We start from the raw sequence: 23,604 nt of genomic DNA, 5'->3' as shown, positions 1-23,604 counted from the left end.
GTTTCCAAATTGCATAGAGGATTCTGATAATTCAGCTACATTGTAGTGTCTTACCTGCCACGTTCGAGGCCTTATAATTGGGGAGCAATAAGCGTGCCATGATATTACTGACTGCAGATCATAGCACCTTTAGAACATGCCTCTACTATATTAAATTCTTTCATAGCTGTTCTAAGTTGCTGACTTATTCAGCTTGTGGTCACCTAGGACCTAGGAGGTCTTTTCCTCCTGCTGTTCTTATCCCTGGCAAGTATTTCTCCATCCTCCATTTTTATCTTTGAGTTTTTTCCATAAGCATCCTGGTTTCAATTTCATCTGTTTACTTGCTATTTACGTCAGTGTCATCTGTTTAAGATTGTAGTTAGAGGCAAGTCAGTGTGTTTGTTTAAACTTCCTTTGTACATTAGTCCATGTGCATGATTCATATGGGAGAGATTCCTGAAAGAACAGAGCAAACTTACATGATAAGTATCAGCGTGACTCTGACCTCATTGCCTGGCCCTTTGTAAAGGGTGTGAGGATGTCAGAGCCCTTCCAGTAGAGATGAGCTGACAGCTGGGTCTCCCTACTGGGGAGAGGGCAGCAGAGGATATTCAAGGCTCCTCGGCCTACCATCCTCACACACAGTCGTGTGTGGGTTAGTGCCCACGTAGCCTTCAGGTGAATACCTCTATCAGAGGATTCCATTCCCATAGGGCTCACAGATTAGAAATGGGCCGTGGTTCTGCCCTGTTGACAGCTTCATACAAATCACTGGAAACATCCAAGCGCTTCTTATCCAACAACAAAAAAAAAAAAGACATTCTTGTTGGGAAGGATGTTAAACAGGCTCTTGCCAAGCCCCAGTCTGCTACATTCTCAGTGCCAGGACTCAGAATGGGGGCCCAGTAAGCAGCTCACATAGTGACAGTTGGAAACCAAATATTCCTCAGGTTATCCTTGCTGTAGGTACCTTGAAACAAGGTCTTGGTGCATGTTTGTTTGGGAAGCTCTGGTTATCTTGAGGCAATGAAACACACCCCTGCAGCAGTCCACGTCACCACTGGCTAAAAGGGATCATGTTCTTTGCGTCCCCATAGCAACCGCCTTGTGTAAAACTGAACTCACAGGACAGCCAGGAGGGCCTGTGACCTGTTACCTCTAGAGTACTTTGTAGGAGGGAACATACCAGCAGGAAGGTAGCCAGAGGCAATCAGATAAGATGGCTCAGCTGAAGGACATCTCACGGTCACAGAGGCCATCCGAGGCAAGACTGGCTCTCCCCTCAGATTGTAATTCCAATGATGATCTTTGAAGAAGAGAGTTTTGAAATCTCTAAATAATTTCTAACTACCTAAAAAAGATAAATGTTGATCAGTATAACAGATTAGGTAAGCAAGACCCAGGAGCAATTGAACATAGTAGCTTAGTATTAATAAGTCCAAAGATACTGACTGTTCAGCTTAAGATTCCCTATGTGACTGCCCCCCCCCAAAAAAAAACTGCTGAGAAAACTGTAAGTTGTTTTAGAAGAAATTAAGTATAGAACAGTATAACCCCAAATGGATACATGACCTAAATATGAAAAGTCATATCATCTTTTTAAAGGAGAATATAAAGACAGTATCGCACAACTATAGTTGGGACAGGTATTCTTAACCTTTTTTTGTCATGGACCCTTTTGGTGCTCTAGCAAAGCCTGTAGACCCCTTCTCAGAATAATGTTTTAAGTACGTAAAATATAATGCATATGATTACAAAAATACAGTTATAAAATGTATTAAAAACAAGTTCCCAGGCCCCAGGTTAAGAACCCTTGTGTTAACTGAATAAGGGATAGAGATGATGCTAAAAGATACAATAGACAACTTTAATTTTAAAAAATTGAAAACTTCTACATGAACAAAGTCAATGCCACTGAAATTAGAAGCATAAAGGTTCATTGGAAAGAAAATCTTTGCAACAGATTTCCGCTATAAAGGTCTCATCCAAAATACATAGAGGATTGATAGAGATATGTGAGAACAGGAGCCATTCCCTAAAACATTAAGTGGTGAAAGGATATGAAAAGAAAGTTTCCAAAAGAACTGTAAGCTATTATATGAAATAATGATCCAGACCCTTATACTAAGAGAAATTCAAAATAAAACAATTCTGAGGTTTCATGTCAGAAAATGGTAGATGTTGAAAAGGCTGTGGGAAGACAGGCATGTTAATGCACTTGGAATGGAACTGTGGTCCAACCATTCTGGAAAACAAATTGACCCCAAAATTATAATACTCACATATCCCAAGGAGGTCAAAAATAGAGAGAAAGGTCCCATACACATACACACATGTGTATGCATATATATGTATACATACATACACATATATTTATAGCAGCATGTTTTGTAGTGGCAAAGAAATAGAAGGAAATTGTATTCCCATTTGGCTGAATAACCTGTGTAATACAAATGTAATAAAATATAATGGTGTCATAAGAAAAGGCAAATATGAGGAATTCAGAGTAACTTGGGAAATTTTTAATTAATTGATGCAGAGCAAAGTAAGCAAAATCAGAAAAGTTCACATGATGACTACAAAGATGTAGAGGAAAACAAAAAAGGTTTAAAAACTCTGGTCAGCTCATTGACCTGTCTTGATTTCAGACGACTGGTGGTGCAGCTTGTCTCCAACCTTTAAGGAGAGGGGTGATGAATTAGAGTTATGGAATAAGGCACATCTTTTCAAATCTGGCCTATGTGTGGGTTTGTTTCATTTGACTGCCATTACTTATTAAAAGGGAGGATGCAGAGGCATATCGAGGAGTTCATGGAAAGTGGCAGTGATTTTTTTAAAGCAAGAAGAAAAGATTTTTAAAACATGGAACTTTAATTATCCATCTAAAAAATGCAGCATTTTCTGCTCTTTAGCTGAATCCATTTCACTTTATTCTGTCCTTAGTGGAGCCTGAGAAACATTTGTAGGCTTGGAAACCACCAAAGAATCTTGTCAGCCTTTATTTCTCCAGGCTAACATCTCACAACCCTTTCATATTAACTAGTTCCCTTAAACCAGCCCTTCAGGCATCCTTTGGATGGATCTCCAGGAGAGGATCTTTTTAAGATCTCTTCTGGTTCTGAGAGCCTCATCCTAATATTTATTTTTAAAAGTGCGTATAATCCAGTTTAAAATACTTAGGAGTCTACTTACCAAGACATACCCGGAACTATATGAACACAGCTGCAAAAACACTTTTCATATAAATGAAGGCAGATCTAACAGCTGGAGAAATATTAACTTCTTGTGGGTAGGCTAAGCCAATATTATAAAAATGACAACACTACCTAAATTAACTTACTTATTCAATGCTATACCGATCAAACTACCAACGAATTTTATAGAGCTAGAAAAAATAATAACAAAATTATCTGGAAGTATAAAAGGTCAAGAATATCAAGGGAACCAACGAAAAAAAGTGAAGGAAAGCAGCCTAGCAGTGCTAGTGATCACCAAAACAATCTGGTACTGGATAAGAAACAGAGTGGTTGATCAGTGGCATGACAGCTGCAAAAGGCCACAGTTTTCTAGTGTTTGTTAAACTCAAAGATCCAAGCTTTGGGGACAGGAATTCACTATTCAACAAAAACTGCTGGGAAAACTGGGAAGCAGTTGGACAGAAAGTAAGCTTAAACCAACATCTCACACCATATATTAGGATAAGGTCGAAATGGGTATGTGGTTTAGATATAAAGAGTGATAGTATAAGCAATTTAGGGGAGCATTTAATCTCTCTGACTTGCCCAAGGGGATAAAACTGGTAGCTGAACTCAGGGCCCAGACTTCGAGCTGAGAATTCTTTCCAGTGCAGCCAGGTCCATAAATGACCAGACAGAAGGAGACTTAGGTCCCTGACTTAGAAACCAGGAATGTGTTGGTGGCACAAGGGAACAGGACAGCAAAGGCAGATGATGCAGGAATGGCATGACCTTTCCACTTGGCAGCCTCAGTGTTCTCTTAAAGACAGTGGGAGGACTGACCTCACGAGGGGAAAACTTATATCCCCTCAAAGCTTTCAAAAGATAGGGAGGGACACAGACTTTCCAGACACCACTGCTACTCTTCCCCACTTTGGGGAAGACACTGTTAACATGTTTCACGCCATCTACCTGGTCGTTTGGGGAGCGAGCTCCCCCAAAAATATGCCAGGAAGTTCAAGATGATACTCATTCATTCAGGAATTTATTGGGCCCTTTCCATATGTATAACACAATTGATGGAGAAAGAATATAAGTAAAGGCCCTGAGGGTGGGGGAGTGAGTGTGACTGATGGAAAAGAACAGGGAAGATGAAACACATACAGAATGCAGAGAAAAATTCTAAGGAACAGGGAGTTAGGAAGCAGAGTGAGAAGAGTTCTATAATCATAGATTTGGAGGTGGATAAGGCCACCTCATCGCCTCTCTCATTTTGTAGATGAGAAAACTGAGGTCCAGAGAGGTCAGTGGTCACTTGGACAATAGATGGCAGCACTAGAATTCAAACCTAGGACCACTGATCCCAGACCTAGCACTTTCCACTGCATTGTGTTGTTCTTTGTGTAGAAAATGGCCCAGGGATGGGTGGTTACTTCATCTACAGTCATTGTAAATGTTAGGCTGGCATGTCAAGAATACAGTCAGATACACCATGGAGTGGGCGATGGCGCATGGGGCCAAGAGTCAGGCAGACCGGGTTCCAATGCTGCCTCAGACGCTTATTATCTGGGCAACTCTGGGCATGTCACTAAACCTCTCTGAGAAACGTGTTCTTCATCTGTGCACTGGTGATGATGATCATGGCCCTTCTCTCATGGGATGGCTCTGAGCACCAAATGAGATGAGGAAACTTCTGTGTTGTTTTTGGGGTGGTCGTGTGACGTCGTGCATATAGAGGGAGCTCCTGCTCCCAGTAGATGAGGAAGCTCCCTCCGTCACCTGTCCAGTGCAGGTCAGTCCTACACTTGTAGCAGAAGCAGTCTTCAGAGAGAGTTGGGGGTGTGGTGGTGGTTCAAGGTCTTGAGCTCCTTCTTGACCTTGTAGCTCGAGATGAGAGAGAATGGGGCCAAGATCTTTCTGTGAAGGCCCAGGTGCCTCGCAGCCAGTTTAAAGAAACCTTGCCATATTGAAAATTGATTTTCAGCAGATCCACTCAGTGGTGAAAGCCAGAGGTCTCCATAGATCGAGTTTCATTCAAGGATGTAGCCAGCTGTGGAGCCGCATCTCAGAATGCACCTAATTTCATCAAATGTTGTTCTTGGGCCAGGCATTTCAGTGAAAAAGACAAAGCTAAGCATTTCACTTTTCAGTCTCAGCTTTAGGATTGGGGCATGTATACTGACAAGAGGAAGAAAATCAAGTTTTAAAAAACAGACAGCCAAATTGTCCTCAAGCCATTGTTAGTGAGGATTGGAGGGGGAGGAAAGAAAGGCACATGGGGATAACTGTGGCCTCTCTGCAAATCCCTGGAGCCATGAAATCTGAGCCACTTTGGTCCAGTGGAAGCATCGCAGGCACTCTTGGATTCTGGGTGGCTCTGCTGCTCGATCAGATGAAAAGTCCGGGAGTGAGGGGGATAATCGGGGTTAACCTTAGGAAGGTTTTTTCATGTTGCATTAAGTATCATCTTGACACTTAGGATGCTGTCCAGACTTAGTGAAGACCTGCAACCTGCTGCCTGACTGATTCTGGTCTGTTTCTGAAAAGACGAAGAAGTCACTAGAGACCATGAAGGCAGAGCCGGCCGTAACTGGGCACTGCACAGAAGGACAGTGATGACCATGTGGGTCAGCGGCTTTTGTAGCGTGCTCAGGCCATCGTGTTAATCACTGTTTGACTTTACTTGAGAGCTCACATCGGGCTAACCTGAGTGCAGACTGAGATGTGGCCCCGTCCAGCAGCTTACAACTGAAATCTGATGGACAGGGTCCAGACACCCAGAGAAGAGGGGTGGCGGGGACTTGGAGCCGAGTTCAGAAGTTGAAAGCTGGACCAGACGGACTTTGCTGTTCATCCCCAGATCCTCGGCTGTTTCCAGACAGGCTTCCAGGAGGAGCCAGCCACAAGAGAGGAGAATTCTCCCAGCCTTGTTTTTGATGAAGTCAGATCATTTGCTTTGTGGAATGAGAGAAAAAATGTGCGTGTATTTTTGGGGAGGGAGGTGGGACAGGGCTGTCAATTTCAGCCTTCCTGTTAGCTCAGTCAATTACTTCGTGTAGTTGTAGGTAATTTCACAGCTGTTCCCTCAGATTAATTTCACACATGTTTAAACCAGTTATGGCCAGACAATAAAGCTGCAACCCCACCATTGAGGACTTCAAAGGAAGTTGTTTTACCTAAATGCGGAAGTGTTCCACTTGAACTTTTGAGGAAATGGTAGGAGACTGAGAGGCAGCTTTTTCCCTCCATGTTGTATTAGGTCATTCTTGACACCAGACTGGGACTAGACACTTGCAGAGATTGGCAAGCCAAGGTTTCTGGTCTTCCTGACTGCTTGGCTTGGCCTTTTCCATCAATCTCTTTCACTGCCTTTTGAAACTGTATCCTTTGAATTGCAAACATTCACCTGACCTTTCATCTCGGGGCCTAGGAGTGCCTCTTACCGCAGCTCTCCCACCAGCCAGCTCTTTGGGCCTGGCCAAGTCCTGCAGCCTTTCCCTACCTCAGTTTCCGCATCTGTATAATAGCTCTACTTCAGAGAAGCATTTTCAGAGCCAAATACGGTGATGTAGGTACCGGCTCTCTGGAAGACATAATGTGAGATCGTTTGGGAAGGAGTAGAGCTATGAAGGCCCTGAACGCACGTTGCAGCATTTCTGAGCCTATGGAAGGGGCAAGGTCATGGTGGTGATCCAGGGGGAGGCAAATTCATCCTCATTGTGCTGGTACTGTCATTTACAGCACAGACTTCAGTCTTTCCTTGAGGGGACCATTAAAGACTCATAAAATGGTGGCATTTGAAGAGCGCTCAAAGATTTTGTCATCCAGCCCCCTCAGATAGGAAAACTGAGGCTCAGACAAGAGGAAGGGGCTTCTTCATCAAGCACAGTAAAATAGGGTTTCCCTTTTGTGGCCTCTTTATTTTAATTCTATTCTAGACTTCATACCTTAGTTGATAGAGAATCTTCAATTTGTTGTTTTTAAGTCGTTTTTCAATTGTGTCTGACTCTTCATGACACCATTTGAGGTTTTTTTGGCAAAGAGACTGGGTGGTTTGCCATTTCCTTCTCTCTAACTCATTTTACAGGTGAGGAAACTGAGGCAAACAGAGTGAAATGACTTGCTGAGGGTCACACAGCTAGTAGTAAGTGTCTGAGGCTGGATTTGAACTTGTGTCCCCTTTAATTCAGGCTCTGACACTATCTACTGAGCCACCTAGCCACCCTATAATCAAGCAAAAATTATTTCCCTTGCACCTTTTAGATCTCATCGTTTAAAATATGGGCCAAAATTATGAGCAGTGACCTTTGGTAGGCATAATTCCAGCTTTTCTGCCTTGAAAGGAGCACAAGCCCTGTATGGTTTGGGTTGGGGCAAAGAAAAAGAAGCTTTTGGTTTGAAATGTGATTTTTCCCTTATTCGTGTATTTGGATTATCAAGATTTCCCCAGCCCTTTGTTATGAATATAATCCTTTATACTGTGCATATTATTCTCCAATTGGCCTGATCATAATAAGCAAAGACAAGTTTCCTTTTAGAGCTTTTGAGATTTAACCAAATGAGAGAGGCCATAGCCTTCATCATCACTATCTCTTCCGATCAAATTATTAAGGACCCACCATGTGAAGGGTGCTCTTCCAAGTGTTATGAGCCTAACAGGAAAGCATCAGCAAGCACCGATTGAGAGCCTACTCTGTGCCAGGCCTTGTCCCAAGTTCTGGGGGTACCAAGAAAGGTGCCCGTCCCCCCAAACCTCCTCCCTGCTCTAAAGGGGCTCACTCTCTTTGGGGAAGGCAGCGCTGGACGCATGAACAAAGTAACTCCAACTACCCTCCCCTAAAGTCCTTTTCCATGGACACCTTCTAGAGCTCGTATCACATCTTAATAAATGTTGAAGCAGAGCTGCTGTTATCCTTCATTTACAGCTGAAGAAGTGGAGGCACTCAGAGGCATCAGACTTAGTGCCGGTGAAGGGCGTGGCTCCTCTGACTTCAGCATGGGACCCACCCGTTCCTGGTGGAGCCTGTGTAGTGGGCTATTGAAAATGCTACAAAGCACTCATTGAATGAATGTCCCTTTTGGAAAAATGACGACAATTAGATACCCACCTGCACTTAGAAATGAATCAGGATGCTTTTTTTTTTTCTGGGCTCTTAAAGACAACTTATCTTGATGGCTCTTCCAGAAGCGTGCTGACCTATTCCTCCCCACCCCATGCCAAATTGTGGAGTTTTCCTTTACCTGGTCAGGTTTTTACATTGACACGGCATTGACATAAATCACCCTTCTCCAAAGATTGGCTAACAAATGGAAAACCGCCAAGGCACACTGCCGCAAGGGCGTCAGGAAAATTACATCCCCAAACCGAAAGTGACTGTCAGTTACATTTTTGTTTGTGAAAATTGGAAACGCTTTCCTCTCCTATTCACTGACATCTCTGATTTATTGTTTCTCTGCTGAAAATTATCCAAAGATGTTTTCAAATGTGAACTGGAAAGAGCCTATTTGTGGGGGTGGAGAGAACTGCAAAGAGCCTGTGTGTTCATGCACGCCTTCCTTGGTAGGACTGTCTGCCACATCAGCTTTGCTGCCGGCTACCCGGGCAGTGGCCCTCTCTCCTGAAATGACATGGATCGTGTAGGTAAAGGTTGGGCCCCTGGCCACTGGGAGGAAAGGATTCCTGCCCTGCCATTTGGTGTAAAGCTCTGCCCCCCCCAATGAGTTATGTGACCTTGGCCTTTAGGAGCCCCAGTCAGTGATGGGCATCCCTAGGGCACTTGAGCCCCAGAATGGGAACCTATGGGAACATCTTTCAGAGCTGAAATATGGTAGGGAGATTAACCTCCCTTCCCTATCCCTAAAGAGTAATCCAGTTCCGATTCTGGGTCAGGCTTTGGGGAAGAGATCCAGATTCTGGGCAGTGTGAGGGAGCCAGAGAGGAAGAGAGGAAGTTGGGTAGGGATGGCAGTATCAGGGAGAGGTGCTTTGCATTAAGCCCCCCTTCCAGCCCTGAAGCATCGTTGGATGGGAAAAGGTCCTGAAAAGACAAGCTTCCGTGGTTGAAAAAGCCAGGAATGGGAGGCAGTGCCTCGAGGGTGACGAGGTGTCAGAGAAGTAGGCCTCCAGGTGGAGACACCAAGGCCAGGGCAGCCAGGTCTGTAGCTCCATGCCCTGACTGTCCTTCTTGGTCCTCAGCAGTGAAAGCCGAAATGAGGAGGAGGCTAAGTCAGCTTGCTCAAAGTCACAGGGCATGTTTTGCTCCTGACCAGGGTCAGACCTCAGGGCATGGGGCTCTGGGCCGGCTCTGGTTCCTGAGAACGGTAACCCTAAGAAGAGAGCAGATGTGGCACTTGTCAAGAGTGTCTTGGACATCGGCCCACAGGACCATGGCCAAGAATCAGGCAGTGGCTAGTGAGCTACACCTTTCTGAGGTTACAGAAATCATTTGCCCTTTATGAATATGATTTACTGTCTAATTACTGCCACCCTCCATGCATTACACAGTAACAGAACATTAAGGCTTTATGATGGGTGCTTAGCACACCATTTAGTACATACATAGCATTGATAGAATCACTTTGCGGTATTGCAGCAACCAAAAATTACCTTCCTGATTTGACAGCGTACTGACAGGCAGCACTGGCATAATCTTGTGGTTAACACTGGAGAATTAAAAGGGTTTTTACACCGCCCACAATTTGCGGTGAAGAGGAAACAAGCAAGCAATAGAAATCGTCATGTCATATTGTCAGAGAAGGGGGGGGGGGCCCGGCCCGGTCCAGCCGGGGGGGAGGCAGCGAGATGGGCCCAAAGGCTGCTCCCAAGTGTGCCAGGGCCTGGTCAGGCGTGACTCATCACCTGCTCAGGAGACCAGGAGCCCGACAAGGCAGGCAGGCAGGGACCAGGGCTATTGTGTGTCTGTTCGGGGCGTCTCGACGAGTGAGATGGGCCCCAGGAGAAGTGCCTGAGCCCACGCTGGGATCAGAAGAACAGGAGAAGGGCGAGGCTCCTGCAGAGTGGGTGTGGATGGAGCAGCAAGCATCCCTGGAGACAGGCGTGAGGGCTGGTGGTGGGTATTTGTGAAAGGGAGCCCCGTCCTCCTGACCAGCGACACCAAGGGCAGCAGGCCAGGGCAGAGGCAGACACGGGACGAGACAATCGCGTTTGAAATGATGCCCCTGCTGCTGCAGCAAAGACCACCCCACGAAAGGCACCCAGAGCCCAGGCCCTTTTCTGCAGAAGTCTAGACCCTTGGCTCGCGCCAGTCCAGTGCAGCTGCCACACTGACCTCCTGTTGCTGCAGGGATTTCAGAGTCCGGCCTGAGGCTCCTCTGAGGGAACGGAGAAGACACTGATTGACCTGAGCCCCGGGCTGAGCCGGACGTGGCAGCCGTCCCTGCCCTGCCCATGCAGAGCTCGGGGGAGCCTCTCCTGCCTCAGGCCCCCAGCCCCCACTTCCTACCAAGGGCTGGCCCTGGAATGTTGGAAGATGAGGATTGAAGTCTGGGCAACCTGTTAAAAATGTGAATTGTGACCATGAACTCTCAGTGGCCTTTCAGCTTTGCTGACAGAAATTTACTCCACATAGACAAAAAAAATTAAGCAGGTGAGGTCATTTGGAGTTGAAACAAGCATGCAGTCGGCCGTGTTTGAAAATGAAGTTATAATTAACCTGCTGATGGCTGCGAGGTGTTACCTTGAACTCTGTGTGGCCTCTTGGCACAGTGGCTGAACTTGCTTTATTGAACACCCAGAGACCGAACAGGTGAAATCACGCTAGGGCCGGGGCCAATTGTACTTTTAGAAAGAAGATTATGACCCTTTTAGAGCCGATCAACTTGAGTGCAGCGGAGGTAGGGATTAATTGAGCAGTGCTAATCAGAAAATAAAAATGGGCCCCGGTCATCTCTGCTCTGTGGAGCAGAGCAATTTGTTAAAACCAGCGAGGTAAACGACTCCCCCTGACCAGTCGGTGAATCGATGTAGCCATTGAAGGAATGGGCAGCTAACTGGCCATCCACAGCCCAGCTGCGAATGACATTTCATAGGCATGTTTAGGAAGACGCCCGGCTTCAAGGTGTCGCCTGAACTGAGGCTGAGCGTATCCCCTAGCACTAAGGGGGCAGTGGTTAATGAGAAAGAACAGCAGTGTAGGGGAGGTGAAGTGCTCCCCCAGAACTGGACCACGAAGCCTTGCCTCGAATTGTGTGTCGGCCGGGTGGAATCTATTTTGTGATCTCAGAAAGATTTGGAAGTTTGCATCCCTCGGTCACTCCTCCTGGGGACTGGCGAAGAATTCTTTCTTTCTGACCCTTGCAGCCGCGCTGGGGAAGAGCCAGCTGGCACATATGTATTCTCCTGTCTCTTCTGTCTTCACCCCCTTCCCCTCTAATTAGGTAATGTCTTAACATGGTCAAGTCAAATTTGATGAAAGCAGGTTTAAAAAAAATTATTTTGGGTTCCACTTTGTTTTGGCCCAGAGAACTCTTCATTAGACTAAACAAACTGTTTAGTTTCGGTTTACTGTTTTGACAGGCTGGCTGAAATGAATGCTTTTGTTAGTTTAATAAATGAAGAATCCCAGGCTAACGTGAGTCTCGTAACGAGGTGGGACTGGGCTTGGCATGACCTGGTCTTTTCTTTCTCTTGTCATGGGCGACGTTTCCCAACTTGAAGAGACATTTCACTTGGTGAGGCACACTCCTTTGTCCCTGTGCCTCCTTCACGTTCACCCTCCAGTTTGGCAGCAGCACAAACCACATACTTTTGTTTCCTGCCCAAGAACAAGGTGCTACGTGGTGACCAGTCTCTGCATTTCACGTGCGGGGCGTCCCACGTATTTGGGACTAGGGCTGAGCAGTCTGGAGCCACTTATGTGCTTTTGAAGGAGAACTCTTTGTACTTGTTGGGGTATGTTTCATCTCAGAGACACACGGACAGATGTAGAGACAGAGGCAGACTACTGCAGGCAGTCACACAGAGCCTGGCTGGGCTGCAGTCTGAGGCTATTTGGAGTTCACAGGTAGATCTGTGGTCACTAATGCTGGGCAGGGGTGAGAGAGAGAGAGAGAGAGAGAGAGAGAGTGTGTGTGTGTGTGTGTGTGTGTGTGTGTTTATGTGTTGCGTGGAGCTAATGCCTCTGTAAAATCACTGAGGTTGTCTTCATTTGACTCGTCCTATCCGCCAGTGAGTGACCCAGTCAAATACGCTATGTTTCTAAAGAAACAAAATTGTCTCTTCACCGCCATCCAAAGAAGCTTGGGAGTTTGCAGCCTCCCTGCCTTTGCTTAAATCAAATCTCAAATCTAGAATTCTCCCCCCATTGCCCCACCAAATGAAATCCTACTCATCTTTCAAGGCATCGCTCAAAGCCTAGTCCAAAATAGTCTTTCCATCCCTGCACTCATTGAGCACTTATTTTCCATGTAATACTCCTACACTGCATTATAGTCATTTGTGTACCTGTTTATCTCCTGAAGGGTCCCTAGTAAATATTTTATACTTCTCATCAAGCATTAATTCATTCAGCAAGCCTGTATTTGATGCCTACTGTATGCCAGGCACTGGACTAGTGGTACAAAGACCCAAAAAAAAAAACAAAACACTAACCAAAAAACCCACTGTATACATTCAAGAAGCTTACATTTTATTGGAGAAAAACAGCATGGAAAGTTAAACACACACACACACAGTAGATTCAAAGAAATTTCCAAGGACAGGGAACTACTGAGATCAGGGCAGACTTCCTGTAGGAAGTGGCCCCTATACTGAGCCTTGAAGGGAAGGAAGCCAACAATTCCAAGAGGATGCTGTGAAGAAGAACTGAATTCTAGGTTGAGGGGCCAGCCTATGCCAAGGCACAGTGATGGGAGATGGGATATTGTGCACAGAAAACAGCAGTCAGGTCAGCCTGCATGAGTGGCGTGGTAAGCCAGAAAGGGGAGGTTCGAATCCCATTATTAAAGGCTTCAAATGACAAACAGGAATTTGTATTTTGCCCTAGGTACAAGAAGCAGCCACTCTGAGAAGGACGGTGACATGGTCAGGGAGCACCGCAGGAATATGAGTATTTGGTAGCTTCCTAGGGGGCGGGTTGCAGAGAGGAGAGAGTTGAGATACAGAGAGCAGTGAAGACGCTGTTGCAGAGGGTGATGAGAGTGAACTAGGGGGATCGCCAGGGCACGGGAGAAGGGGAGACTTTGGAGCTCTGTCGTGGAGCCCCTACAGCCTGCTGGGCATGAGGGCTGAGGAGGAGACATTGAGAACAACCCCAAAGTCGTGAACCTGGGCACAGGGAGGGATGGGGTGCCTGTGGTAAGCGGGAGGGCCCTGTATCCCTGGCAGCAGCTCGGCATACCCGAGGCGCTGGTCAAGTGTTTGTGGGCTGAACTGACCAAGCAGTGGACAGGTCACTTCTTTCACGGGGGCACTGAGTAGTGAACTCGTTTGCAACCAGGTCGGAGTTCCTTGGGGAGGACGCTTCTCCCTCAAGAGGGAGGCGGCTGGGAGTTGGGAAGGTGGGAGACCAGCCAGCACCTGCTTCTGAGTTCAGTTCTCCAGATCTGAGCGCAGACGGTTGTGCCGTAGGAGACACAGGTTGTAGCGACAGCCAGACTGGGAAGCCTGATCTGTAGTGTTATGAAGGAAGCCGGGTGTACTGAAATGCCATCCCTGAAAATCAGTGCGTGTGCTCACTGTGACTCACGGTCCATGGCAGTCTCTCACTCCATTCAGAAGACCGCCGGTCTGCCTGTGCCCGGGCAGCCTTTCGGCTTGCGGCCAGAGGAGTCGGCTTCGGCTGTAGGCTGTGCCACCTGTTACCTGCCTCGCCTTGGACCAACGAGGGAGTTCAGCTTGATGATCCGAGGTCCTTCGCAGTTCTGCACCCTGTTATCTGTTTCTGAAACGATGGCACACAGTATTGCCCACCAAGAAATAGAAGGTCTGCAGCTGTGAATGCAAAGCAGGGCCCGACCTGCCGGGCCGGACGGCGGGGCCGCGTGAAGAAGTCCAGAAAAGCAAGACCCCAAACTTTTCGTTCATTAAAACTTAGTTTGATGACCGTGTTGTACCCTGCTCTTGAGGGACCCCTAGGGAGTAGAAAAGCCTACTCAGGAATGAATACAGGAGACCCTTTACAGGAGAGGAAACTCAAATCGGGGGTTTGCCAAGGGGTAGGGGAATAAGTGAGTCAGGTGCAGACCACTTCAGGGGTGGGGACAGAGGCCCAGGCAGCCGGGGAGAGGTGTCCCCGTCACTTACCACTGGGCCCTACCCTGTGCAGTTCAACTTGTGACCCTGATCCCAGGGATTTTCTGAATGAATTGCCATAATTGGTTTGAATACTGAGGGTGGTGTTGCCTGTACAGTAATCCACCACCAGCCAGGCAGCACTCCATGCTCCTCCGTCTAGATGACGGGGAGGGAGAAACCCAACAGGAAATCAGCCTTGCAAGTTGGAGAAGTGGATGAACGAGGTCCTGCAAACAGCAGGGGACTTGTTCTGAGTGAACTCTGCGTGACCCCCTGGCACCCTGGCCGACCTCGCAGCCTCCCAGGTGGATTCACTTTCTTCCCTTGCTGATAAGGCCCAGAAGGGCCACACCACCACGCCCTGACCCGCAGCCGACCTCCCTTCCTGCTTTCCCTGAACCCAAGTCTGATAACAAGTCGGGGTGATAATGCTGGTGAGGCACAGGCTGGAAACCGTATCAGTGTGTACACAAGGGACAAGGAGAAAACAGAAAAGGCCAAGTGGAGCAGCCCTGCCTGACCCCTGGCTGACCTTGGCAGCCCGGCGCTGCGGGGAAGCCGCCAGCGGCTTGCAGCCTCCTTGCAGGGAGGTGTTTTTCCTTTGCCACCCAGCAACGTGGAGCAACAGGGGCAAACGATAGCCCCCCCTTCCCCCACTGGGAACTCTAGGATCAGCTTGGAGGTTCAGCTTCAGTGCTGGTGTGATGGTGGGTGCCCGTCAGGGGCTGTGCCGGTGGAGATCTCTGAGAACGGAGGCCTGCTGCAGAAATAAAACGTCAGCTCATCACATGCATCAGTCACCCACTCAGTAAACATTTATTAAGTGCTGCTGTGTGCCAGGCATTGTGCTGAGCGCTGGGGATGCTGAGAGGCAGTCCCTGCCCTATGTGGAAGCCGGTCAGACATTTAAAGTGTGCCACCCCATCGCGGGACCCTTCCATCCCAGTTCTGAAGTGGCTTAGCTGACATTCTCACTTAGAAATCGAAAAGACAATGAGGCTAGCTGCCTTCCGGGAGGCATTTCATCCCCACACGGCACCAGAGAAGACGAGGGATTCTTCTTTAAAACCTTGCACTTGTCCCCACTCAGGCCTCATGAACTCTCCCAGCACCTGTCTGTCCGTCCAGTGCATGTGGCAGCTCGAGTCAATGTGCAGGGGAGGATGTGTCTGTCTAGGGATGCCCGCCCTAGTCCGTGCTTTGGGGCAAGTCTGAGTTAGCTGTCAGGAAGCCCTTCCTTAGCTATAAAGGCAGTAAGAAACACCAAAACCACCCAGGGCAACCCTGTACCCCCCTTCTTCTGGAAAAGTTCAGATCTATTCTGGATGGAAGATGAGGGGCTGAAGAGACTGACCCTCGTGAGATCCACCAAAATCTATGATTCTGTGTCTAGAGGCTGGGTAAACTCGGATACCTTCTCTTCTGAATCCTGACCGATCCGGTAGAGGGAAATAGCAACGTTCCTCTTGGAGAAGGAAAGCAGACTAGGAGCAGTAGAGTGACTTTGTGTATTGCCTCTGTTCTGACCTGCCCAATCCAGGCCTCAGGATGGGACTCCAAGCACGTTCTGGGCTCTTAAACTGCCTGGAGGCCTGGAGGCCTTCACTGCTGCCCAGGGAAGGACTCACAGCCCCTCGCTGAGTGCCCTCCTCTTCCTCTCCAACGGCCCTCACCTGTCATCTGCTGACCTGCATCCACAACAGCTGAGCAGGAAAAGAATCTGGGCCTTCATCCTGGGGATATCTTGGCCATGCTGTGCATGTGCCCTCACCCCCCAAGGCCAAGGGAGACAGCATGCAGGTCTGAGTGTGACTGCCAGCACGGCCCCTCAGATTCTGTCTGCACTGGGTTTTTGGATCTTTCGTTAGGTGAAGGGACCGTGAAGCCAGCAAGCACTTGTGGTCTGGCAGTCTAGTGTGGTGCAGGATAAGGACAGATGGTATTGCAGGCCCAGTAGGCCTAACGTGGCATCGTTTTTGTGGGCCAGAGACCTGCCCTACTAGGATGCCCCACCTGTCTTCCAGTTTTCAGACATATGACATCCACCCTTGTTTGTTCATCCTTTCTTTATGCACTGAGTTGTATCAGGGATTGGCCCAGTCCTCATCCAGGAAACAAACAGAGTCATGTTTTATCTTGGGATTTCCACATTATCCTTTATTCATTCCAGAGCAGTGTGCCGGGTGAGATACAGAGATGGTCCAATGTTCCCTCTGCCTTGTGAAGCTAGCAGTCTGCATCTGACTAGAGTAGTCTAAAAGGATTTTAAGAAAAAAGATCTTCCCTTTGTAGGACTGATGGAGGGGTTGGTCAGAGCGTTCTGCTGTGCGCATAGGGTCTTCCAGACTGTGACTCAGGGATGACCTCTGATGTCATCTTCTCCCAGTTCATTGTCAAGTGTAAAAGCATCAGCCTGTTACTTGCAGTGAAATAAACAGTAAGGATTTGGAAATGCATTTTCTGGATTTTCTTTATTCAACCTTCCTTCCATAGCCCCTTTGGGAAAATAAATCGACAACTGACATTTCTCTTTTGGATTTCCCCATACAGTCAACATTCCCAAGTTTTTCATTTGGCTCATTAAACCCACTCACCTTAGAAATAGGAATAGTTTCTCTACTGTGAAAAAAATCTCGGTTTGCTAGCTCCAGAGCTTGACCAGGTGATGCGAAGAAGAGTGAGGCAGCAGAGAGTGGCAGGCAGGAACCTCGTTCAGCTAGCCAGCCAGCGGGTCCTTCTCAGCAGGCAGTCAGCATGCCTTTATTAAGCATCTGCAGTGTGCCAGAAACTTTGATGAGTGATAGGGATACAGAAGAGACAGAGATTGGACCTGTGAATTCACAGGTATAGATAGCTCCTGGGCAAAGAAATCCCTCTGCCAATGCAGGTAGGCATCTTCTCTGCAACTTGTAGTGTTACATGAATCCTGAGAAGTTGTGTGACTTGCCCTAGATGATGCATCCAGTGTGTGTCAGAGACCAAACTTGAATCCACATTTTCCAGGCTTCAAGGCTGACTTTCCATCCACTAAAACCAATAGTCACTGAATTTAAGGAGCTTACATTCTGACGGTGGACACCGTGTCCCTTTTTTCTATTATTGGTCATGCCTTGCCAAATCCCTACTTTGGATTTCTCCAACCATCTGTCACCCTTGCTCCTAATTCATGTGCACAGCGTACAAAACAGTGGTGAATGTTACATTGCTTAACTGGGTCCTCACCGTAGCAGGTCCTTCTTTTGCACCTTCCTGGTCAGTTTGCTCTCTCTTTAGCCACAGGAGCTATTCCAGATCTTTACATCTCTGGGCAACCTTCCCCATCCTCTCACAGGAGGACCTTGCCATTAACACAGTTCCCCTCTTCTGCCCTCCTCATCTCACATCACTCAGATGTATTCCCCTACAATCTCCCTTGTCCCATGAGAAGTGGCCCTTCTCCTTGCCAAGGCAAACCCCTTTACATGCACAAGTGATCCCATTCCATCCCATCATCTCTGGCAGGTTGCCCAATCTGTCATCCCCACATCCCCTAATCTCTAATCTCTCTCTAGCCTAATGGTTGCTTCCCTGCTGCCTACTATGTGTGTGTGTGTGTGTGTGTGTGTGTGTGTGTGTGTGTGTGTGTGTGTGTATATATATACATATGTGTATATGTATATGTTTGTATGTGTATATATATATACACACACATATATTTGTATGTATGTATATATGTGTGTATATGTATGTGTGTGTATGTGTAAAGAGAGAATGTGTCTCTCCTGTCCTTAAAAATCCCTCATTTGATCCATCTATCCCCAGTAGATACCGTCCTACATTTCTCCTCCCTTTTGTAGCTAAACTCCTTGAGAAATCCGTCTCTATTCAGTGACTCCATATTCTCTCATTAGATTTTAAGCCCTCCCTCTGCAGTCTGGTTTTTAGCCTTATCATTCAGCTGAAACATTTTCCAAAGTTACCAGTGATCTCTTAATTGTCCAATCGAATGGCCTTTCCTCATTCCTCATCCTTCTTGACCTCTCTGCAGCTTTTGACACTGGCTGTCACTCTCTTCTTCTGTGTACTCACTTCTATTTACAATAATAGCTAGCATTTATGTAACACTTTAAGGTTTGCAAAGTGTTTTACAAATATTATCTCATTTGATCATCACAACCACTCTGAGGTAGGTGCTATTATTATCCTTATTCTACAGATGAGGAAACTGAGGTAAATGTGTAGTTTTTCCTTATAACAAACCAAAATCTGTGTGTATTTCCCTTCCTTGCTTCTGGTTTGTGCCTCTGGGACAATCACTTGGGTGATTTGGTGGAGGGTAGATTGGAATAGAGAGAGAGACCTGAAGCAGATAGTCTAAGTAGTCATACATAAGTTAGAGCTGATGGTGGGTGGTATGTAACTAGAAAGAAGGGGACAGATGTGAGAGATGTTATGGGGAGAGAAATAATGTCGTTTAACTTGTTGGTTCTATAAAGTGAGTAGGAATAAGGAATTGAGGGATGATACCAAGCTGATGTGCCTGGTGGTCTGGAAGGATGGTGTTTCTGTCAAGAAAACAAAGGAAGGTTGGAAGATGGTTTGGTTTGGTTGGAATTTTAGTGAGTTCTTTTTTGGACATGTTGAGGTTTGAGATGTCTCCAAGACATCCAGTTTGACACATCCAATAGGAAATTGTTGCAAGATTGAAGCATCCTGGTCTGAACCTGGGAGTCATTTGCATAGTGTTGATGATAACCCATGGGAGGTGATTAGGTCATGTAGAATGCCCACTCTTAGGAGGGATGACCTGGATAATAGACCAGCAAAGGAGAATGAGTGGGAGCCATTAGGTAAGAGAGCCAAGAGAGAACAGTGTCATAAAAGCCTGGACAGGAGAGAGTATCTCAAAGGGAGACAGTGGTCAACGATTGAAAAGACAGCAGATTGTTCAAAAAGGATTAGAACTTTTTATCGTCAGTAACTTTGGAGAAAGCAATTCGATGCTTCCTGATGAAGTTGGACGCCATATTGCAACGGACTGAAGAGTCAGAAGAGAGGAAGTAGCAGCAGCAAGTGAACATAGCCTTTTTTAGAAGTTAGGCTAATGAAGGTAGGAGAGATGCAGAATGATGACTTGAGGGGATGGTAAAGTACATTGGAAGTTTGTGTAAGGGTTGGGGAGACTCAAGCATGTCTTGAAAACATTAGGAAAGGAATGAGTTGATATAGAGAGGTTAGAGTGAAGGGAAAGTTGAAGTGACCGTCCCCTGAAGAACGTGAGGGAAGATGACAAGGAGAAAGACTCATTCGTTATCAGAGATCGAGGGAAAAGAGGAGAAAGCGGGAGATGATATTAAGGGGATTTAAGATGACGAGAAGGAGAGAAAAGGAGCAAATGGCAGATAGTCTCAATGGTCTTGTTAAAGTAAAAAGTGAGATCCTTAGCTAAAAGAGAAGGGGAAAGGGAAAGATTTGGTGGCTTGAGAAGAGAAGAAAAGGTTTGGAAGAAGTTTTGTGAGGAGTGAGAAAATCTATTAGGGTAAAATAAAAGGATTATCTTGTGGGAGTAAGGGCTCAGTTGAGCATGAATTCAATTTACCCAGTCAGCATGATTGTTTGACTTCTCCAACTCTGTTCCAGTAGCCAGTGTACTACGGTGAAAAAGATGGCTAGATTTGAGGACTTGTGTTCAAATCCCATATGTCACTAACTAGCTGTGTGGCTTTGGACAAGTCACTTAAGTTGTCTGGGCCTCATTTTCATCATCTGTAAAATGATATGGGGTTCAACTAGATGACTTCTCCAGCCTCTTCCTGCACTAGATCCATGACCTAAAGATCAGTCTCCATTTGCCTCTCCTGTATCCCCTTGCATGGGCTCTTCCCTTTAGACTCCAGCACTTCATGCACAAGCATCATGTCATGGTAAGGAAAGTGAGGTCAGATTGGATCCCCAGCCTGCCTTGACTCTTGATAGCCATGGGAGCCTTGGTTTCCTCAATCTGTCCGCAAAAAGTGAATACTCCAAGCTGTGGCACCTATCTCACAGTCATCTTCAGGGCCTCTCTATTGCCTCCACAACAACTCCTACACAACCTGGACCCTCCATCACTCCCCCCCACACACACACACACGCTCTGCAGTCCAACAGAACTGGCCATCACTCTGTTCTTTTCACACATGACATGACATCTTCCGTATTTGTGCCTTTGCATCTACCTCCTGGGCATGCTCTCCCACCTTCCCTCCATCTCATAGAGTCTTTCTTTACCCTGAAGAGGTGTTCAGGTACCATCTTCTGCATGGAGCCTTTCCCCATTCCCCTGACTTCTGCTGGTCTCCTCAAACCATCCTGGGTATAACTACTTTGGACTTGTTTTTATTTATTTGCACGTGTCTCCTCCATTAGAATGTGAGGTCCTTAGAAGTGGAGATTGTTTCATTCTTTATGTTTTTATCCCCAGCACCTGGGACAGTGTCTGACACCTAGTAGGTGCTTAATAAAGGCTTGCTGGTTGATTGATTGTAAGGCTTAAGTGAAATAATGTGTGTAAAGTGCTTTATGAAACATCAACAGCCATATCAATGTCAGCTTTTCATCAAGAATCTAAGAACTCATTCATTTAAGTACTTCTTCCAGTGGTATAGATAGTAAATTATCCACATCTTTTCATCCAGTGCAGTCATTTATTTTTAAATTTAGCATTCATGTGCTAAATGGCATATGGAATAAAGAGAGAACCTTCTAAGGAGCCCAAGTCAAAGGCTCAGATGCCCACTTCTCCTGGGCTTTCTCTTCTAGGGTTTCCCAGGACACCTGGGCAACCTTTAGAAGAGACTACATCCGTGTTCCACTTCCAAAGTTAATGAGAAAAAGTGGAGGAATGGACTCGCCGACATCATCTGCAGCTCTGGGTGCAGTTCATAAGCAGGTCATCGGAGGTGCTGTGGTCAGAGTCCCCAATGGCCACTCCCAGGAGCGGCCCCTCCCCGACCTGTCCAGGACTTCAGCTGGTGTCTGTGGTGTCTCTCAGTAAGGCTGGTCCTCAGAGAACAGACTGGATTGCATGATTAAGGAGGTCATTGTGGGAAACATGCTGCTGCCTGCTGTGACCAGTGCACTTCTTTCCATCACCCTTTGAGGCTCCTGCAGCTTTTATTCTTTGAGAGACTGTAGGTATTCCAGAATCCCTGGGAGAACACTGATGCTAAAAAGATGAGTGTTGTGTTGGAGGGAATCTTGGGATCGATGAAAAGACAATGCAGTTTACCAAGTGTGATCCAGCCAGTTTGCTTTCCTCTCCTTAATTCTGGTTAGAGCTCACTCACTGTCCTTAAGTATATGTAGTGTTTTGCTAACTCAGTGGTTTCCCACTTCAGCTGCATTTCATAGTCTAAACCAATGGTGGCCAGCTCAAATAGAAACAGGGGCCACTAAACCATATGTCAGGATCCCTGCAGGCCCCATATTGACTTAGAAAACTACCCATGGTTATATTAATACATATACACAATTAAATCAGGCGTGAACTACATGTTAATCATGTTTGGGCCACACTTGGGAGTATTGCGGCTGCACAGGGCTGTGGTTGGTACCTCTGGTCTAAACAATAGGTGTTTTTCATCCATTTGGTTGTTCCTATATGGATTATTATGTTTTGCACATAATGAGAATGTAATAAATGTTTATTGAGTTAGATTAAATTTGTACGTAAATTATTCCTGACTTCAAGCTAGTATCTAACTTTGGGTCTCATTTTGGGGAAACTTATGGTCAATACGTTGATGGTTCTTCTATGCCTTGCCTTACTTATCTGTGTTGCGTGTTTGTAGTCTTGTGGATTTACCTTATTCACATGAGTTGGTTGGCTCCTTGAAAACAGAGTGGTATCATCTTGATTTTCTGTAACTCCCCAGCCCAGAGCACTGTGCCCCCTTGTGGATATGCTGTTGTATATGTCCAACTATTAATTGGATCCATCTGTAAATGAAGGGATAACTTCAGATCAGGGGTGATGGGAAGCCTTGGGAAAGATACCAAAGAAGGCTCTAGCTGCAGCTAGGCCACCATTGTTTTTCACCTAGCACTCTCCATGCCCACAGGTGAATGTTTTCATATCACTCTTCATCTTTGCCATCTGTGTGTTATATTTGAAGAAAGTCATTGAGAGTTGAATTTAGCTCAGAGGTCACTTCTCATACTCTCCCTGTATGAAATAATATTTTGAGCAGTGATTTCTTTTCAGTTTTGCAAAGTGCCTTGGTGTTGGTCTTTACTTTGTGAAATGTGGGTGAAGGGACTTGGCATGGGGACAGCAAACCTATTGTGTTGGACCCTTTAAAAGTTTCACCTTAAGAATCTCCTTGTATCAGTTGATGTAGAAATAGAGGCCCTAAAAATGAGCTCCACCCGGCCTAAGGGAGAGGTAGAGCTGAAGGACCATCTCTTTCCTAGTTACCATTTTGTTAGCACAGAAATTCTGCTGACCTTGTTTAAGGCTTTCTAGTCAAAACTAAGTGAAGATGGAATGTGATGATGACCTTTTCTAAGGAAGTCAGAGGCAGGCCCAAGTTCTGTCATTAACTAGCTGGGTCACCTTGGGAAGGTCATCTGGCCTCCTTTCACCAGTAAGATGGAGGTTTGGTCTTCTCTGTACAATGAAGGTGTACTGTGCTCTAGAATAAACTGCCTAGTCCACAGCTGGAGCACTGACTGCCATTCTAAGCTCCAGGGTTGTGTGCAGAACAGTGTGACTGGAGGTCTGGAAACCACATTCTTCAACAGATCCCTGGGGGAAGGAATTGAAAAGGATTGCCTAGACATGAGAAGACTAAAAGAAAATGCAATGTCTGTGTTCAAATTTTTGAAAGCATGTCATGTGGGAGACCAAAGTAGACTTATTTTGTGAAGGGCAGAGCTGATAAACTAATAATCATTCAGAGTCACCTTAGAATTAAGAAGACTGTTTAACAGTTACAGTTGTCTAATAAAGGAATGAACTAGAAAGATGATGAGCTTCCCGTCACTGGAGAGGCTGTGTGATATTTGTCAGGGATATCACCTGACCTCTGAAGATTAATTTCAATTCAACAAACATGTATTAAGTGCCTCTTGTGTTCAAGTCTCTTTGCTAGACTCTGGAGAATGCAGATTTTAAAATCTCGCTGTCTGGCTCCCTTAAAAGAGCTCGTGTTTTATGTGGCAAGGAGATGGC

At 46.3% G+C, this 23,604-nt stretch overlaps 1 protein-coding gene across 3 annotated transcripts in view; it reads left to right on the top strand.

Annotated features, from left to right (window-relative positions):
• The window catches only part of EXOC6B (exocyst complex component 6B), a 607,320-nt gene that overhangs the window by 502,105 nt on the left and 81,611 nt on the right, over positions 1 to 23,604 (top strand). Inside the window, exon 21 of one of the 3 annotated variants that reach the window (XM_027839977.1) lies at positions 5,638 to 5,670. The exons of the other annotated variants lie outside the window; for them this stretch is intronic. Within the exon in view, the coding sequence (XP_027695778.1) occupies positions 5,638 to 5,655 (18 nt within the window). The 3' untranslated portion in view covers positions 5,656 to 5,670. Of the gene's footprint in view, positions 1 to 5,637; positions 5,671 to 23,604 lie in introns of those variants that run through there. 3 annotated transcript variants of the gene reach the window in all.

The sequence above is a fragment of the Vombatus ursinus genome, unplaced genomic scaffold (genome assembly GCF_900497805.2).
Source record: "Vombatus ursinus unplaced genomic scaffold, bare-nosed wombat genome assembly UNPS02014837.1, whole genome shotgun sequence".
NCBI classification, from domain to species: Eukaryota; Metazoa; Chordata; class Mammalia; order Diprotodontia; family Vombatidae; genus Vombatus; species Vombatus ursinus.
The sequence above is the reverse complement of the archived record's forward strand: the minus strand, read 5'-3'. Positions and strand labels throughout refer to the sequence as shown.